At 37.3% G+C, this 21,196-nt stretch overlaps 1 protein-coding gene across 1 annotated transcript in view; it reads right to left on the bottom strand.

Annotated features, from left to right (window-relative positions):
• The window catches only part of qrsl1 (glutaminyl-tRNA amidotransferase subunit QRSL1), a 44,575-nt gene that overhangs the window by 14,227 nt on the left and 9,152 nt on the right, over window positions 1-21,196 (bottom strand). Inside the window, exons 2-8 of the mRNA XM_039747877.1 lie at window positions 20,340-20,499; window positions 17,795-17,893; window positions 14,152-14,248; window positions 11,271-11,444; window positions 10,455-10,630; window positions 7,382-7,494; window positions 5,520-5,712 (exon numbers count right to left, since the gene is read on the bottom strand). Of these exons, the coding sequence (XP_039603811.1) occupies window positions 5,520-5,712; window positions 7,382-7,494; window positions 10,455-10,630; window positions 11,271-11,444; window positions 14,152-14,248; window positions 17,795-17,893; window positions 20,340-20,499 (1,012 nt within the window). The remainder of the gene's footprint in view (window positions 1-5,519; window positions 5,713-7,381; window positions 7,495-10,454; window positions 10,631-11,270; window positions 11,445-14,151; window positions 14,249-17,794; window positions 17,894-20,339; window positions 20,500-21,196) is intronic.

Here is a 21,196-nt window from a genome sequence, read left to right as displayed (position 1 = left end):
TACATGCCTAACAACATCAGTGCATGCTTCTAATGAGATGACAGATGGTGTTGTGGGGATCTCCTCCCAGATCTGGACCAGGGCATCACTGAGCTCCTGGACAGTCTGAGATGCAACCTGGTGGCATTGGATGGACCAAAACAATGTCCGAGAGGTGTTCTATTGGATTTAGGTCAGGAAAGTGTGGTGGCCAGTCAATGGTATCAATTCCTTCATCCTCCAGGAACTGCCGCATACTCTCACCACATGAGGCCAGGAATTGTCGTGCACCAGGAGCCACTGTACCAGCATAGGGTCTGACAATGGGTCCAAGGATTTCATCCTGATACCTAATGGCAGCCAAAGTGCCTTTGTCAAGCCTGTAGCGGTCTGTGTGACCCTCCATGGATATGCCTCCCAAGACAATCATTAACCCACCACCAAACTGCTCATGCTGAATGATGTTACAGGCAGCATAATGTTCTCCATGGCTTCTCCAGTCCCTTTCACTTCTGTCATGTGCTCAGGGTGAACCTGCTCTCATCTGTAAAAGCACAGGGCACCTGTGGTGCATCTGCCAATTCTGGTATTCTATGGCGAATACCAATCGAGCTGCATGCTGCTGGGCAGTGAGCACAGGGCCCATTAGAGGACATGGGGCCCTTGGATCACCCTCATGAAGTCTTTCTGGTTGTTTGGTCAGAGACATTCACACCAGTGGCCTGCTGGAGGTCATTTTGTAGGGCTCTGACAGTGCTCATCCTGTTCCTCCTTGCCCAAAGGAGCAGATACTGGTCCTGCTGATGGGTTATGGACCTTCTATGGCCCTCTCCAGCTCTCCTAGACTAACTGCTTGTCTCCTAGAATCTCCTCCATGCCCTTGAGACTGTGCAGGGAGACACAGCAAACCTTCTGGCAATGACACGTATTGATGTGCCATCGGAGAAGTTGGACTACCTGTGCAACCTCTGTAAGGTCCAGGTATAGCCTCATGCTACCAGTAGTGACACTGACTGTAGCCAAATGCAAAACTAGTGAAGAAACAGTCAGAAAAGATGAGGAGGGAAAAATGTCAGTGGCCTCCACCTGTTAAACCATTCCTGTTTTGGGGTCATCTCATTGTTGCCCCTCTAGTGCATCTGTTGTTAATTTCATTAAGACCACAGCAGCTGAAACTGATTAACAACCCTCTGGCCGGGACGCACGGAAGAACCAGAGGAGGGCTTGTGCAGACTCCAGACCGCGAGGGGGCGTCCGTCCTGGTTGTGTTGGGGGCCTCGGGTAGAGGGCTTGGAAGCCCAGCCCTGTAGGGACCCGTGGCCACCGCCAGGCGGCGGCCCCAGTGCCTGGTTATCCCGGAGCCCGCAATTCCGCCACACCAGGGAAGAAGACAGGGGACACCCGGACAGCTTCCGGGTGCGCAGCCGGCACTTCCGCCACACGGGGTGTGTTCGCGGAGATTGCCGGGAAGCAGCTGGAGCCCATCCGGGTTCCTATAAAAGGGGCCACCTCCCTCCAGTCAGCGGTGGATGTCGGGTGGAAGTGGACAGAGCTGGAGAGAGGACAGGAGGCAGTCAAAGAAAAGGCACAGAGACTGTAAGGCCTGGACTGTGGGGAATCGGTGCAAGAGGCACTTGGGTTTTGTGCACGTGACTTTTGTTTGTAAATAAACGTTGTGTTGGGTGAAACAAAGATGTCCGTCTGTCTGTGTTCGGGCCAGTGTTCACAATATATACACAGTGGTGTGAAAAACTATTTGCCCCCTTCCTGATTTCTTATTCTTTTGCATGTTTGTCACACAAAATGTTTCTGATCATCAAACACATTTAACCATTAGTCAAATATAACACAAGTAAACACAACATGCAGTTTTTAAATGATGGTTTTATTATTTAGGGAGAAAAAATCCAAACCTACATGGCCCTGTGTGAAAAGTAATTGCCCCTGAACCCAATAACTGGTTGGCCCACCCTTAGCAGCAATAACTGCAATCAAGCGTTTGCGATAACTTGCAATGAGTCTTTTACAGCGCTCTGGAGGAATTTTGGCCCAATCATCTTTGCAGAATTGTAATTCAGCTTTATGTGAGGGTTTTCTAGCATGAACCGCCTTTTTAAGGTCATGCCATAGCATCTCAATTGGATTCAGGTCAGGACTTTGACTTAATTTCGTTTTGGTTTTTTTTCAGCCATTCAGAGGTGGATTTGCTGGTGTGTTTTGGGTCATTGTCCTGTTGCAGCACCCAATATCGCTTCAGCTTGAGTTGACGAACAGATGGCGGACATTCTCCTTCAGGATTTTTGGTAGACGGTAGAATTCATGGTTCCATCTATCACAGCAAGCCTTCCAGGTCTTGAAGCAGCAAAACAACCCCAGACCATCACACTACCACCACCATATTTTACTGCTGGTATGATGTTCTTTTCTGAAATGCTGTGCTCCTTTTACGCCAGATGTAACGGACATTTGCCTTCCAAAAGTTCAACTTTTGTCTCATTAGTCCACAAGGTATTTTCCCAAAAGTCTTGGCAATCATTGAGATGTTTCTTAGCAAAATTGAGACGAGCCCTAATGTTCTTTTGCTTAACAGTGGTTTGTGTCTTGGAAATCTGCCATGCAGGCCGTTTTGCCCAGTCTCTTTCTTATGGTGGAGTCGTGAACACTGACCTTAATTGAGGCAAGTGAGGCCTGCAGTTCTTTAGACGTTGTCCTGGGGTCTTTGTGACTTCTCGGATGAGTCATCTCTGCGCTCTTGGGGTAATTTTGGTCGGCCGGCCACTCCTGGGAAGGTTCACCACTGTTCCATGTTTTTGCCATTTGTGGATAATGGCTCTCACTGTGGTTCGCTGGAGTCCCAAAGCTTTAGAAATGGCTTTATAACCTTTACCAGACTGATAGATCTCAATTACTTCTGTTCTCATTTGTTCCTGAATTTCTTTGGATCTTGGCATGATGTCTAGCTTTTGAGGTGCTTTTGGTCTACTTCTCTGTGTCAGGCAACTCCTATTTAAGTGATTTCTTGATTGAAACAGGTGTGGCAGTAATCAGGCTTGGGGTGGCTACGGAAATTGAACTCAGGTGTGATACACCACAGTTAGGTTATTTTTTAACAAGGGGCAATTACTTTTTCACACAGGGCCATGTAGGTTTGGATTTTTTCTCCCTAAATAATAAAACCATCATTTAAAAACTGCATTTTGTGTTTACTTGTGTTATATTTGACTAATGGTTAAATGTGTCTGATGATCAGAAACATTTTGTGTGACAAACATGCAAAAGAATAAGAAATCAGGAAGGGGCAAATACACAGACAGACAGACAGACAGACAGACAGACAGACAGATCTCGGTTTACAAGTAACTTGGTTTACGAGTGTTTTGCAAGACGAGCAAAAATTTTTAATTAATTTTGATGTGATAAACGAGTGATGTCTTGCAGTAAGAGTAGTATGGATACACTGTCTGCTGAGTGTCATGTGATCACAACTGAGCTGATGGTTCTTCTCTCTCTCTCCTTATCTCGCTCGCTCAGCGCTCTCTCTCTCTTTCCTTATCTCACTCACCCGTCCCCCTCTCTCTCTCTGGCAATCATCTCCTATTCTCCGTCTGAGTCTGTGTGCCTCACTCATATAGTCAACATCCGTACGAGCGTATACTGTTTACTACAGCATTGTGACTGTGTGTGTGTGCGCTGTGAAGTGCGAGTCCCCATCTTGCTCCCCAAAACATGAAGCCGAGTCTCATTACTTTAACACCAGTTTTATTCAGCTTGAAACAGCAACAGCGCTGTTATTTATTGTATAGGGATCTTTATAATGTTCCTTGTATGACCCATTGACGACAGGCGCTTATAGCATGTCTGCAATCTTTTTGGATGCGCTTATACGTGAACTGCTACAGCTGGGAGACTGCGATTGCTTTGGGACACTCTTCCGCATGTTGTCCCGTTGGGTGGAATCCCACATGAGTTTAGAAACTCACACCAGCCATGATTCTTTTTAAAGGTAAAGTGCAGGTTAATTTGTATTATGTATTTTACTTTATATTTTGTATTAATCATTTTTATATGAATAGTTTTTGGGTTGTGGAATATATTTTATATATATATATCCGCCTCCTGTGATCCCCACAAGAAATTTTTACAACTTATCAAGCAGCTGCTACTATTCAGGAGGAGACATTAATCACAGTTCACAATGGATGAACTGGGACAAATCTACAACTGTACCGTGGGTTCTTTGGCAAACCATCTACTAACCCAGTGTTTCCCAAACTCGGTCCTGGGGACCCATGGAGGCTGCAGGTTTTTATTCCAACCAGCTTCTGTTTTTAATTGGACTCCTGAATTAAATGAATTAATACTTCCCAAGTTCTGTGTTTTGGGACTAATTCAGAAATTAGAAAACTATGGTTTAAAAAAAAAAAGATTAAAATGTACTAAGCAGTTATATGGGAAGAATGGATTTGTTTTTCTTTTTGATAATACTTGTTCTACTTGTTTAATTAATCCATTATTTACCAATTAGTGGGTCTGATGCTAAAGTACTTGCAACCTTTGATTCTTCAGTGTTGTTTGCCTGGGTGTCTGCTCTGCTCATTTTTAATTGTCATTAATACAATACAATAAAGGGAAAAAAACTGCACAGAGAAAGGGCAAAATATAATGAAATTAACAAAACGAAGTTAAGCATTTAAATCTACAGCAAAAGCACAAATATTTCTAAATGTCTTACAAATGTAAAAATCATGCTGCTGTGCTTTTATGAATGTAGAATAATAGGAAAAAATACCAGCTAATTAAATGAGATCAGTGTTATCAGGTGTTGTCACTGATTAGGAATCTGGTTGGAACAAATCCTGCAGCCGCAGGGGGTCCCCAGGACCAAGTCTGAGAACCCCTATACTAACCGTTATATTCATCCAACAGGGGATATCTAAAACAAGGTGCGAATATCAGGGTACCGGCGTCAGTGCCACGATTAGCCGATATTATCGCTTATGCTGCCTTAACATTCTAACAAAGTATGTTTTCATAACAGTATCAAAGCCATTCCGCACACGTACTTGTAAGAAACGTCATCCAGTGTGGTCCATGCTCACATACGTTACCTGTTGGCCCTACCACAAGCATAACATAAAGCATGCAAATAAGTTATTTCAAGTAATGGACAGGAGGTAATGAAAAAGAAGACTCATTTTGGCATTTTGCTGTATATAATCAGATGCTTCAAGAAATATACTAAGTTCTACACTAGTTTTGATACTCCTAAGTAACAAAAAGCCTTCTTTGTTCTAGTAAGTAAAAATAATTGTATTTAGAATGATCTGCTTTGGGTTGAACAATGGAAGCACTTGCAACAAAAGAGACACAAAGCCTACATGTTATACACAAAAACCATCTGCACATAATGTAATTTAACAGTCTCAACCATGCATTAAGGATATCATTTAAAAGGGAGGAAACTAGAAAACATGTTGGAAAGACAATACCACAGCAATGCTGGTACTTTAGCATATAAGACAATAAAAGGAATTAAGTACCATATTCTATTCCATCAAACCTGGCCATATTAGAAGCCACTTCTGCAGTACAGAGTACATGGTAACACACAATGGAATGTGGAGTGTGAGGAAGTGAGACTTCAACAACTCGGGCCCCTGCCCTTTCAAGGGTATCTGCAGCTTTCATCCACTGGGATAGTACTTCTGCTGACAAGCCAGGAGCATGGTATTCCTAAAATGTATATTCCTTTTTATTACACATTTAAAAAAAAACTACAATTTTTGCAATGTAAATTTATGCAAATCTTGTCAGATTTAAATAATGTACATTTTGTTTTCCATTGATACAGCATGAAATAATGAACAAATGAAGGCAAGAAGTATGGAAAAACTGCTTAAATAACTAAAGTAATCATGTGTTCCAGATTAATATGAACATGCAGTTTAAGTATACTGTATATGAATTCACATTTAGATTGAAAGTCAGTATTTTAATAATGTATACAACATGGTTGAAAATTCTTAGGAACATGTACAACAAATGCTAAGGCAAAGATGTTTCTGAAGATGAAAATTTTTTTATAAAAAACGTAATAAACAGTACAAATTAAAATCAATATATGGAATTAACACTGTCATTAAAACATCGATTCTCTATGTTAAACAGTCATGCAGTTTTAGAAGAACCTATTGGTAGTTTGTTTCAAGCATTCTGGAGAACAAACCCCAGTTCTTATGTAGACTTTGGTTATCTCACTTACTTGATTCCTCTCCAGGTAATCCAAGACATTGGTGATGATATTTTGAGATCAGGGCTCTGTCAAAGCCATACAATCCAATGCATACCCTCTTATTCTTCTTCTGGCTGAAAATAGTTCTTTATGACCTTGTTTATGTGACTGGTGTCATTGTCCTGATGTCATTTGGACCAAGCAGTTGCCTTCCCAATGGTGTTACATGATGGATGTATGCTTGTACTTCTCAGCACAGAGGATTCCATTCTGACTAGATCAGGAACTCCACTCACAGAAATGTAGCCTCAAACCTGTGGGGAATCTCTACAGTGTTTTACTGTTGGCTTCAGACACACATCCAGGTAGCGCTCTCCAACAAACAAGCTCCCCCCTGTTTCAGCCAACAATTTCAAATTTAGACCACTGGTTGTCATTTCTCAGCACCCCAGTTCTTGTGTTTCTGTGCACATGGTGCCTCTTGACTTTGTTTCCACTATGGAAAATTGTGTTACTGGTAACGGGTCTTCCATGAAAACCATTTCTAACAAGAAGCCTCTTGAATGTTGAGGATTTTAAAGGCACTCATATTCTTCTGGCCCTCAATCTTGATCGTTTCCTTGGGTGATCATCGTGTGTCTTATTACTGTGCTCACACATGACATGATGCAAAAATTTAAAATTTGAAAGTTACACTATCACAGCTGCCACAGCCTTATCTTTTAGTCTGATTGTTCCTTTGCCCAGTTAGAATACATCAGTTTCCGATTCAGTTAAATCAATTTGGTTCAATTAACTCATATTGCCAGTGCCTCCGTTTGTTATGTTTATTTAATCCAACGCTGAGCTAAATAGCTATAGAATATTCATGTTTTTTTCTGCAAACAAGTCTAATACTTAAAATGTCACTTTCTTTAAAGAAATTACAAGCAAATTCTTTGTTAACAGTTCATTTTTTTGGAAATTTACTGTTTTTTTTTTATACTGTGACACTACTGCAGAAAACAAAAAAAAAAAGTGCCTAGTACTTTTATACAGTACTTGTTTCCATTATTTCATTTGTTTGCAACTGCATCACTATTACATTGTTTTTATTTTTTTCATCTGAATTAGACAAATTGAATTAAACAAACAGAAGAAGCGGTAATGATAACTCAATAAAGAGGTTACCTTAGGAATGCCAATAGATATATTTTTGACATCGACTTCATCTGGCAAGCTGAAAGATTCAAAGGAATGATGTACTGTTGTGGAGTCCTTAGGATCATGACCATGAAGTACACCTAAAACAGGCAATGATGTAAATTAATCTAATAAGACAACACTACTTTCTATATTGCATTGTGCATTTAAAAAAAAAATAAGAGATTTGCTCTTTAGCCATTTTTAAAGGAGTCCTTGCTGCCTATGAGGCACATTACTGGGCAAATGGAATGCGTGCGTGCGCCTGTGTCTCTCTCGCGCTCTTTCTCTCTTGCTGCACAGGGAGTGACTGAACACGTGCGGAAATTAACGGCGCGCACAAACCGAAAGAGAAACTGGCTCGCTCGTATACCTAGTGTGTGGTTGTGAACAGATGCAAAAGTTTGGCAAACTTTTTGGTCATAACCCGATTTGAACGTGTTCAGAGACGTTCATGAACCGAGGTTCCAGTGTATTAGGTTTGTAATGTGTAAAATTATAACATAGTTTGATGTTTAATAGGCTTTTTTTAACACCTCCCATTTATATGACATTTTCGCTTATCCGATGTTCTGCCGGCCCGTTTATGCTGGAGAAGCAAGACTGTACTATACAACTCTTTTGCAAGTAAATCAATAGTTTTTAAATAAGATAAACAAAGATTCACTGAACAAGCGAGAAAAATTGCGCTTTTGAATCAGAAGCAGAAAACTTATTATGAAAATATTATAATGTATAGACAGGAAGAAATCAAAAGGGAAAAGTGCCTTTATCATCACTGGGGTTATGCTTCATGTGCTATCAAAACAACTTGGTACTGATTAAAATAAGTTTATTTTATATATTTTAATGGCTAAGAAGAGGCAAAGAATTCGGTATGACAGTAAATAATTAACAGTAGTATGTACAATGCAACAGATTATCATTATCACAAAGCACTAAAATATAAAATAAGTTAGCGACAGACTGATGCTACTTGGTTCTTGCATTAAACCCAGTGTTTATAGGACAGGCTCTGGTTTCTTCTGGCCTTTTCTTGCAATAAGCCAAATCAGAAATACATCTCTCTATTTAAAAAAAATAAATAAATAAATAAAAATTGCAATGAGATGAGACTTTTTCCCGGGGACGAGACATGATCTTTTGAAGAGAGACAGAAAGACTGAGACACTTTCACTTCCCACAAGACGGTCACATATTACTTACGACCTTCAGATGCAAGTCCCGTGATACACATGCATAGCAGGTCAGAGATAATGGAAGTAGAAAAATTCGAAAGTCTCAAAAAATGAGAGTAAAGATTGCATTAGCGCAAACAAACTGAAAATATTACTCGTGGAAATAAAGGAACAGTGAAAAAGAGATTGAATATTCAGGTGCTGTACAGGCTTTTAAATGTTAAAAGCTCTGCACGAAATGCAGATCACAGGGCATGCTTCAGCAGCAAGCCAACAGCTTCTAGAGCAAAGAGAAGGTGAAAGAAAAAAAAAAAAAAAAAAACACCTGTTACTTGTTTCCCCAATGTATCACCGTTTAAGAGGGGCTTTGGAGGAGCTGCCGCATCTCCTTGGGATGCACTCAGCCCTACTGCTGGCGTTTGGGGGTGGATGCAAGTGTAGGTGAGCGAATTGCAGATCACACGTGAGAGCAGCAGCAGCACGCCAGCAGCTGCTCAAACAAAGAAGAGTTAAACAAAAGAACATATTTTTTTTCCCCCATTGTATCACCATTTTAGAAAAAAAAAAAAAAAATTGTAATTGTTTCCCATTGTATCGCCATTTAAGATGGGTTTTGGAGAAGCGGCCGCTGGCAGGGGGCGAAGTCCTCTAGTTGTAGACTACAATAAACCTTTGTAGCGGTCTGTCATTGCTAAACTTGTACCATTGCACAAAATTGTACCAACAGAATGCACTGTCTGCCCAACTGTGCTGTCCTCTTTTATAAGTGATTGCTGGCAAGTAGCCATATATTTCTTTTTAAAATTTTTACCATGTGTCTGAAATATTTAAAAACCAAGGAATCTTCTGGTTGCTATATAAATAAGAACTGCTATCTACTGTATTTCAAAATGTGCCTGTGAAACACTACATGTGAAATGAAAGGGACAACTGTGCGGGACTTTAATTTTACAATCCCCATCAAACAGCCACCTGCTACTATTCTGGTACGAATTTCATGCAATTTATTAAATATATTTTTATGTTATACATCTTACTATTACACAACGTATATCCATTTAGAGGAAAAGTATTTTAAAAGTTTAAATTAAAAAATACTTTACATATTTATTTTTCATGTATCAGTAATTTTCTGCATGGCCCAGTTCCTGTGGAACACAGTCAAAATGCAGAATGTCATTTTGTTAATACGCACATCTTTTAATGTATAATAAAAATGAAAGTGAAGAAGGTGATAATTCCAAAAATGCACAATACTAATTTTTAGAAGTATAAGAAGCAAACTGATTTGTTTTACAGTTCAGCTTTAAGGAAACTCCTTTACAGAATCTGTACAAATAGGTGTAAAAAGCATATGCTATGAAAATGAAGTCTGTTTACTATGTGTACACCTACTTTGCATACAAAGAAACACATGTTTAATTTAAGGTTAGGGGAGCAGAGCCAAGTATAAGATGTAAAACAACCATGGATAAGGCAACACTTGTACACATACCCACACTCATTCACTTTAAGAAAGTTGAGTGTTACCATTTACTATAACATATACATCTTTGGGGATACAGAAGGAAAACAGGAGCACTTGGATGCAGGTCCATAAAGGCATGGAAAATATACAGAGAAAATGTTTGGTTCCTGGATTTGAAACCACTACAGCGTTTGCAAAAATACAAATGATATCAAAGCATAAAGAATTTCAGATTAGAAAAAAAAAAAGCTATGATTACACTAAGAAAACTATGCCAGTATTTCAGGATAACTGCACAAAATATACACAAATTTCTAGAAAAATCAAGCAAATCAATTCCAGTATAACTTACTCAAACATAAATCAAATTTGACTAAATCAATGAAATATAAAGTTCATAGAAAAATGAATGTACCAAGTACAGTAGCAGCATCATCAACACTTCGGGTAAGAATTCCAGGCACATCCATTGAATTCACAAGAGGAATGAGGCCATGTCGAGAAACTAGACCATAAGTGGGCTTCAGGCCTACAACTCCACAATGTGCAGCAGGGTTTCTTGTTGAACCTCCAGTATCAGAGCCAAGAGCACTCAAAAGAAAAGGAAAAAAAATCCAACTTAAAAGAAACTATCAAATTAAAAATGTTCATATCTCACTACAAATTTCAGAATGTTATGTTAAAACAAAGAGTAAATGCTTTTCAAGCTCTATTCAGGTTAAAATAAAATACCAAATTGGACAAAAGAAACAAACAGTCTACTCAGGAATACATTAGATTCCATTAAAAAAAAAAAACAATATTAGCAGCTTAATGTATTTTTATTCATATGTGACACCACATAAATAGGGAAGAGTGAAAATTTAGTGTGCTTTTTAAACTTGCAGTAGCATAGACAGGACAAAGAAAGAATAAAAATATATTTAAAAGAACTACACATTGTAGTTGATTTCTTCAGAAATACAGTAACTAAAATGAAATGTTTTATAGAATCATAAAAATTTAATTAATTCATGCTTTCGAGTGGGGCGGAATCCTGTTTTGTTATGTTTGACTTGATTGTATAATGTTATCTTCATCATTGTGTAAGTTAGGCTTGATTGTATAGAATGTTATTTTCTTCAAATAAAAATGATAAAAAGAATATTTAAGAAGACATTTAACAACTTAAAAATATAATTACTATTAGAGATACCACATATTGTATTAGGAAAAAAATCTGTTTACATACGCAAAACATGTTAAAGCAGCAACTGCTGCTGCACTGCCCCCAGAGCTGCCACCTGTTATCACCCAATCAGGTTCTTCTTTGCATTGACCTGTTGTAATTAGCTTTTCCTTGTACTGTCTAGAGTATCCCCAAGGATTTCTTACAGGACCAAAAATTCCATCAGTGCTGCCTGACCTACAGAAAAATAAGCAAGTTACACATTTCATGATACAGAAATTCAGTGAGAAACAGACAATCTGTAAAACCTTCTCCTTTTTGAAGCTGCTGTAGAAGTTGAATTTGGACCACCAGTTCCGTTTGCACATGGCATGTAATGTAGGTGTGCTGACAAGACAAGAACAAAGGGGCTACATTTTGTATACTGGGTTTATGCCAAGTCTCTACTCTTCCGACCTTATGCTTAAGAGCTGAGGCACAATTTGGTTTGCTATTACAAAGGAGATTGAACTAAGTAAGAAATGGACAGTTAAGTGTGTGTTCTATTATTCATTGTTGCAGTAATACCACGGCTTAAACAAATAAAAGTTAAAGGTGCTTTCCTTCTAGTGCGTACTTGCTGCTTGGCTTGTCTGTGACTGACAAGTCATAAGAGTGAAAGAGGGAACTTGTGGTTGACTGCACTGTGCAGGATAAGCTTGAAACTGTGAGGGCATAAAGTTTTATGAGGCCTACATACTTTAGCACCTTAAGGTCATGAACTTCTAGACTACTGAAACTGACAGACAGCCATCAGACGAAGTGGAACAGGTTGATAGAAACCTTTTAAGGTATCTCTGTTCTGCCATGACCTATTAGCAACAGGGTGTAACCAATGGCATTAAAGATTATGTAATGAGTGGGAGCTGAAATCTGATTTTGGAATGTATAAAAGGATGCAGCACATGTACCTTTGTAACACTTTCCTTTATTGTTTTACTGATTTGTATTTTAATGAGTGTTACCTCTTGCAAGACTTAGAAAACTGATTGATTGAGATTGACTGAAGCTTCCTACTGCCTGTACTTATTTTCATCAACATAAAAAGGAGAACAGGACATCTTGAAGGGGTGACTGGTACAGTTTCTTCCACATTGCACTAACGCATCTAAAAATTACATCCTTTAATTTACATTTCCCTATAAACTCTAATCTTTGTTCAGTTTACTTCCTTGTGGCAAAATATACTAGCAATATTTTCATTAAAGAAACTGTTCAGTCAGTGACATCATATGAACCAACAATGCAATTTAAATAATCTCATGAATGCCTCTCCCTCTCAAAATAAATACATTTTATACAAACAAACAAAAATCAGGCAAACAATATTCAGTACACTACACGTATATTTTCAAATAATTTATTTAAACATTTCATGAAAAAAAATAAGAAACTACTTCATTGCAGCTACTTATGAGGGTCAAAAGTAATTAATAATGGCAGATCCCCGCAATCCTATTCATGATGGAAAAGAAAAGAATGGACACATCCATTTCCTTGACATTTCCATTGAAAAAGGTAAGCATGCTGGTTTATTTAGGAGATGCCCCAGAACTCAGCTAATGGTCAACTTCAACTTGGTCCCTCACTGCACTTACCACAGCCCCCATATCATTGTGGCGTGCCAGAAAATACAGCAGGTGTCCTGTCCAGATCTGGGATCAAGACAACGCATAAACTGGCAAACACTTTACAGACTGTCTTTTTCAATGGCAAAAGCAAAAATTCAACCTGAGACACAAGAAACCCAGTTTACATCATTCCCAGCAGTATACATGGAACAAACAACTAAAACACTCGCAACACGTATACAGGAACATCCATCCATCCATTATCCAACCAGCTATATCCTAACTACAGGGTCACCGGGGTCTGCTGGAGCCAATCCCAGCCAACACAGGGCACAAGGCAGGAAACAAATCCCGGACAGGGTGCCATCCCACCACAGGGCACGCGGGCACGTGGGCACGCACTCACTCACTCACACCAGGGACAATTTAGTATCGCCAATGCACCTAACCTGCAGGTCTTTGGACCGTGGGAGGAAACCGGAGCACCCGGAGGAAACCCACGCAGACACGGGGAGAACATGCAAACTCCATGCACGGAGGACCCGGGAAGCGAACCCAGGTCTCCTAAATTTGAGGCAGCAGTGCTACCCACTGCACCACCCCTATACAGGAACATCTATAACACATTTACATATATAACACACACAAATATAATAAAACACTAAGTAAGATCTGTGCAATTGGCCTTTGGTGTTTTCAATCAGTTTGGGTTGGATGACACAAACAAAGAGAAAGTGTAGGATGCCGGAGAATTAGTAAAGGTGCACACTGAAAAGGCCACCTTCAGAGACGCAAAGTATAAAACCGGACAGGAGTGGAGAAAACTGCTTTGAAAATAATGAGTATGAGAAACAGGCTTTATGGGGAACATGCCTGAGAAAAGGAGTATTGGTGAAACACACAAATACAGAGGAAAGGAGCTGAAAGTATACTTAGCCAATATTTTTAAATTATTATTCTATTGTCTTTGACAGGTACAGTGGCTAGTGTATACACACACACACACACACACACACACACACACACACACACACACACACACACACACACACACAAACCTTTTATGTAACCACAAGCCATTATTTTAAATGCATTCTTACACATTACTTAAATAAAAAATGTAATGAAAAAGTTATCAATATACCCCATAAAAGTATGTATTCAAAATTAATTGGCCACTCCAAATTGACTTGTTATGAATATGCCCTGTGTTGAAGTAACATATGGCATATGCTTCCAATGTTCTACCCACCTCATGACTCTAAAATGGATATAAAAAAAAACAAACAAGGACGGATCTCAAAACAAGACAGTAGAAAAAAAAAATTGTTTACCCCATGGCAAACTCATCCATATTTGTTTTACCCATTAGCACTGCTCCTTGATTTAGTAATTTATTAACTACTGTTGCGTTGAATGGTGGGATATATCCTGAAAGAGAAGAAATAAAGAAACACTGCTTTCTTAATAAGCATTTAACCTTTGCTCGAATAAACAAAAATGTGCTTAATCAACCATAACACAGATACCAATTATACAGATCTCATTTTATATTATTAAAAGCTATTGAAAAAGTAGTTAAAGATCTTTTTCAACATAAATTTCATAACTACATTTTGTTGCGAGACAAGTCCACCATTCTTGTTATGTAGGTAGAGGAGTCTACCCTCCACACGAGTGCAGTTAAGGTCCAGTATTCTGTATACAATGTAATGCACATAAACATTTCTTCATTACATACTTATTGAGAACGCTCCTTTACACCATGGAGAAATCAAAGGTTCATGGTTATATACAGTATGTGTTTACAAACATATCAGGAATAGTTTGGGAAACTGCTTAGGGATTTTCTGACGGGCTTTTAAATACAATGGCAAATCTTTTTGATATCCAATTTTTTGTTTTCTGACTTGTTTTAAGGAATGGGAACTGGATAATGAGATATTACAGTGTATTTAATTAAATAAAATTAAAAAAAAAGGAAAAACAGATTAAAAACTTCCTAGCTCAGATTTAAATGCGTTTTGTCTTATTTGTCTAGTGTTGGCTAGGTTGTCATGTTTCTTTCAGCACAAGACCCTTAACCTGTAATTGCTCCAGGGGCGCTGTACAATGGCTGACCCTGCGCGCTGACCCCAAGGGGTATGCGAAAACGAACAAATTCCTAATACAAGAAATTGTATAAGGTAAAAAATAAAAGAACAAAAACAAAATTATAATAAACTGTCAAAATAATTGGTCATCTTCAATTGAACACTGAACGTGATTTAATTACGAGTGTAAAATTATTACCCGACTGGTTTTACACTACAAACTGAACTAGTACTAGCTACCTTAACTGTGGTGGTTGGTTTCAGTCTTTTAAAGATTTATAATTTGTTTCTAAAAATATTCTTACACAGGCAAACATGCTGTATAAAGTTTTGATGAAAACACATAATTCAGTTTTCTTCTGTTAACTAGTTACAATATTTTTGATGCGTCAAAAGTAATGCCAACCTGAAGTCAGACAGACTGTAAGGTGCTACCTTTAAATACACTAATATGTAACTTGGGTCCATATACAGCTTCCTTATATAAATATACAATTTCAATTAAGTTATTAAAACTAGTCTAAAGCTGAAGATGTTCATGTTGTTGCCATTAGTTTGAAAGGTGAAGCAGAACCCATTGCTGAAAAAGATCTGAACCATTTCATTGAAATTACAGTCAAGGGTAACTTATGTTTCTACGAGTTCAACTGTTTGTGTGTGGTACAAATGAATAACAAAAATATTTTTAAAAAAATTTACACCGTGACACAGACTGTTTATTTAAATAAACCATCAATGCTGCAGATTGTTTTAAATAACTGGGATTGATTTAATGAAGATATTTACAAAACAGTAAACATGTAGGGCAGATGTTCCACAAACCACACTCATTTTACTTGCTGCTTTAAACATAAGGTGTTCTTAAACTTTGTTTCAGCTTGGTTCCAAAAATGCTAAATCAGACCCAAGCACAGGCTGAATTCACAAACGCAATGAAGTCAATTTAGCTTATTAGTAAAAACAAACTTGAAGTTGAAATCTGAATTTGTCTGAAATTTCCTAATGGTACTCAGGACACAGTCAAAATATGTGAGATGATCATCAGTTGTAATACCCAAATATTTGTACTGTAGAACATGAATACCTTAGACAATTCTTTATTTATTTGATTAGACACTATTCTCACCATCTCACTGTTAAAACATTACTGCCTCAGTCAGCAATGATAAGGGGTCTATGGGTTGGTGTGAAAGAAGTGTGATTTTTATTAGTCACTGTCATTGTCCAAAGCTTTAGCTGACAATTCATAGATGGTATCACATGTGTTGATGATGCACAGTTCAGTGATAGTCTGTTGAATGATCTTCAAGTACTCAAACAGGGTTGCTTCTCTGGTCTTTTCACAAGGTTCATAACAGCTGGCTTCAAGTTCAAAATGAAAGCATAACAAAGGTTCTAATCATCAAAGAAATCATTGTGATATGACACTAGTGGAAGTAAAGTTTAAAATGTTGAATAGATCTTCAAAACCTTCAAACTTTGTTTGCAAGATGAGAACTTTGATTCACTCTTACTACTGTATTAAACTAAAACGTTTTAATATCGAGTCACTTAAGAAAAATCTCTTGCTTATTCAAGGCCATATTGTTGATATGAGTGACGTTAAGCAAGTAACAGAAACCTGGGTGATTCTTTACTGAAGAGTATCGTTTCTTCCTAATGTGCACTAGACTGAGACTGTACTGACTGCAAAAAAGGCAGTTAAGTCCAGAAAATAGTAGGGAGGCACAGAAGAATAAACAAGGTAAAGAGTCAGGGCAAATTGAGGGCCAAAACAAAAAAGTGAGAAAAAGAGAACATCAGAAACAAATCGTAAACAAAAAACCAAAGTCAAAAGACAGTGATCAAAAAAACAAGTAAAGTGAGATTTTAGGTTTAGCCCAATCTTAGATAGACGTGACTGTTTTGGATGAATCTCTATACGGAAATCTTTACACTGAGGACATCACAACCAGTGCAGACTCAGTGCATCATGGGAGAATTCCCAAAGAAACAGGCGACACAAATGCCACAAAAAGGTAGTGCCTAATGTTAAACCTAAATGGCATCAGAAAAGAAGGTAAAAATTAATCAAATCGAAAATGGAAGCTCTATGTAATATTCTGGGCTAAAGAGTTGAATTTCTCGGATTTTAAAACCCCAAGATCAACACCAAGATGTATTTTCAAGCCTCAGGAAAACTAAAGAAAAAAAAGCAACCTCAAATCATAACACAGACATTCAGATATGGTGGGAAAACAAAAAACAGCTCAGAGCTAAGTAAGTTTTATGGTTTAGATCACCATTATCTATGACAGTCAGTCATCTTTTTTGCTTGTTAGGAGCAGTTTCACCACATGGCACTATGCAAAAAAGGGAATCTTTATCCCTCATACAACAGTCCTTAGCTTGATACATCACAGGACACAATCCCATATCTCAATGTATAAAGCTGGTTTCACCAGGCATAAGTAGCTTTGGTATGGAATAATTTCTTATTCCCATGTCACTGTTATATACATTTTCATTGGAATTAGACCACTTGCTTGTGGAATTAATTTTCTCTTATTACTTACACTTATTAGTTACAGTATATCGAACTCTTTTATCTTGGACACTTTTTCAAGTTCACCTACCAGTTGTTGACAATTTTTAAATATGTATTTTTTTCCCACCCGGCATCTTCTACCTGTCTTGATTGTTCCCACATAACTTGTTTCAAATGTGTATTTATTCACAAAAAAATATGGTTTCATTTTCTTAAACAGCATTAAAAATTGCTAACATAATGAATAAATAAATAAAAAAAAATACACATCAACATATATATTGTTATGTATTCTTCTTCATTCAGCTGCTCCTGTTAGGAGTTGCCACAGTATATGTATATTAAAAATATACATACCTTTTAAAATTCGAGATGCACATGTTGTTTCAATGTCTGCAGTTGAAAAATTGTCTTTTACAGCAACTGGAATCCCATCCAGAGGCCCCAGTGGTTCACCTAAAGGAAACAGACAATAATGATTCAGCTATACAGTGACTGACATACTGCACAAATCCATAAAATATATTTTACCAATTATCCTCCTTTATTTGCTTGCCTGACACAGGTTATTAAATAGACCTTGTTCACTTTTAGATAATTAGGTTGTAATGCAACAAAACATAGAAAAAAAAAATCACTGCATTTAGGTTATAGAACTATACAAAAATTATCACACAATTTGAAATTCCACTCATAAACAAAGTATATTTTCTGTTATGTGGCACACTGCCAAAATTCATCCATACTCAGCTTCATGAGATTTGTTAAAATTACATCTGCAGATACACTGTGCTGATAAAGTTGTACAATCAATCTTTCTCAGTATAGTGTAAAACTATTTCTATACTTTAGTGATGAGAAAAAAAAAAATACTGTAAGTATACCGACATTATGTATCACAAGGATTACAATAGTTTCGTACACATATGAAAATGTAAAAATGTGAGTTGCCGTTGTTAAAATTAAATAATACATAACAGAAAACACTGCACTGTTTGGCGAATAATGTGTATTACTTTCATACACATGCTGCTGTAAATATTTGGATTCACTTGAACGTGAAAACAAAAACAAAGTTAGAAGCTGTAGCGGTACATAAAAGATGAAATTTATTCAGTTGCATCAATAACTAAATTCTTTATTAATGCAAAGTGAGCATTAAGTATCCGTTTTTGAATAAAAAAAAAAAAAGGTCTTTTAGTGGATTGTAATTCTGCAACTAGTAAAGCTGCATGGAAAATTCTTAACTTACAAAAAAAATAGCAAAATAGTTTGGTTGTATCTAACTGAAATTTAAATGTTACAGTATCTTTAACATTCATCAATAAATGTATCTGCTTTCTAAAAAGCTCCTCCTTCCCTTAGAATAACCGAGAAATTAACCTCCTTAGCATTACATTTTTTTCTCAAAATAACATGTAAAAAGCATTGCAGTTTATGGCTTGAAAAATTACATTTTTATTAAATCTCATCTTTCTACTGTAAAATGCGCAAAACGCCAAAAGTACAAAGTCAAAAGTATAGAAAGTATAATGATACAAATAATAATATAAACAGCACACTGCAATTGTGCGTGTGACGCGAGTGTCACTTTCAGATTCCCAGAATCACTTTCTGTTTCACTGGCCATTTCAATTTCACTGCCTGAAGACAAACTCACTTCATCCTGCTGATGAGAGGCATTTATGAGACTAGGAGAAGATGCATCTACACCATTGCCTGGATAACGCTCGGGCCTGACACTAAAAATAAAAACACAGATTCAAACATTACGTTTGTGAATCCCATTTTGTGAAATGTTACAGCAGCTCATGTATAGCTAGTACACAACAAGTCCTGCACAAAATCATGCCTTAGACAAAATGGCAGTACTAACTAACAGGCTCACTGTGCAGGGGTGCACACGACAATGGCATCTCGATTAACGATTTGCAGAATGTTTGCTAGTCTCTCTCAGCAAGTTCCTGCACTACCATCATTTTGTATAGATGCAAATTAAGGTCCTCATGCAAAATCCTAATCAAAGACATGTTGGAAATGCCTAAGGCAGAAGCATGTTTGCGCGCTGAATGTCTAGGAGATCGCAAAATCGATGCCCTTACAGCTTGGATGTTTTCAGGTGTTCTTATGGTCCGAGGACGGCCTGGAAATTGTTGTACCACTCTGTCTAAATTAAGCCTACCCATTGAGGAATTGTTTTCCGATTTGGTACGTCACCATTAGGAGGAATGCTGAAGTGCGTTCGGAAAGTGCATTGTGTAATGATGATGGATTAGTTGTTTTTGAAGATTGCTTCGACAGTGAAAGTACAGTGTGCACCGGACCAAGGAATGTTGCTGACTGAAAACTACAAGGGATTGCCTTTCAAAGGACCCCCACCCCAACCCATTCAGCTGCCATTACCTCATGTAATGACCTTTAATTGTTTTCCAATTAAGAATTTAGACAGTTTTAAAATTCTCACTCATGCAATTAAATAAAGGATGAAAATTCATTGTTTTACAATAGCATACTCTTGCTATTGTTGTAACAGAGCTGGTTTCAATAGCATTCTTGTTCTGGTATTCATTTGTAGCTAGGCTTTAGATTGGCTATTACAAACTCTTTCCAATTGTCTTTCTCATCTGTGATGGAAAGTGGTCCATCCTGGAGTGGATGTACTGCCAAAAATTAGACCTGTTTTTACTTAATTAAGTTCAGAATGCCCTAGGATGGGGGGAATTTGGACTTAAAGAAAATTGTTAAAAACCCTATATATCTTTGCAACTACTGAATAAGTATTCTCTGTTTATAATCATGAACCTTTTTCTGCTACAAAATTAATAAATGTTTTCTATAACCAAGAAAGAATCATGATTTCAAAAATGCTTTTCACATTATTTTTCTTTCTACTTTGACTTACCTTTTAGAAACCTCTTCTCTGCCTTTTCTGCTTGTTCCAATGCAACTTCTTCTGTGACAGTTATATAGGCATTGATAAATTTGGTTTTCTTAATTAAATTTAAGCACTGATGGCAGAGTTCTTTAGGGCTGATGTGACCTTCTCTGAGAGCCAAACACACCTGCAAATATAACAACAGCCATCTTTATCTTGTTGTGACAAACATTTATTAAAGTATATCTAAATAAATCAAAAACAAATTTATTTCACTAATGGCATTTTGTTTCAATTTCAAGTCACTGCCTTTCATTATTGTTTGAAGTAAGAAATTTTAATTATACCACTGTAATACCAGATTGTATTAATACATTTACAGACTGGTATAACTTTTAAAACACTTATCTAGATACCCATAAATAGTACAAAAAAAAAAAATAAAATACCATATAGAGGCAAAAAAAATACCATTTTTATCAAACTGTTTACTCTTTTTGTTTTTTTTTACTCCTGCAGGGAAAGGCCCAACAATTAAGTCCACATTTAACTAGAAATACTTGCTGATCAAGTTGCTGGAAAGTGGTGATGTGTTGCAAGTTAGTCAGAAACGATAGTAAGAATTTCACTATAATCTGTACAAAGGACAATATATTTCAGCCAACCAATAAGGATTCACACTTCTGTGCAGAAACACAAAACACTGGAATGTGCTTAAATACCTAAAAAAGACCCACCAAGTTTAAATATAAGACAAATGAATGTATGATAGAATTAAATTAAAAGAAAGCTTCATTCCTTACAAATTAATAAAAGCAAAGGAATCAAGCTGTGTGTTGCACTTTTTCTCATAAAATAGGAAATTGAATAATACATTTAAAAAT

This window comes from Polypterus senegalus, chromosome 3 (assembly GCF_016835505.1).
Source record: "Polypterus senegalus isolate Bchr_013 chromosome 3, ASM1683550v1, whole genome shotgun sequence".
Lineage (NCBI taxonomy): Eukaryota > Metazoa > Chordata > Cladistia > Polypteriformes > Polypteridae > Polypterus > Polypterus senegalus.
Note: the sequence above shows the minus strand (reverse complement) of the source record. Positions and strands in the feature narration are given on the sequence as shown.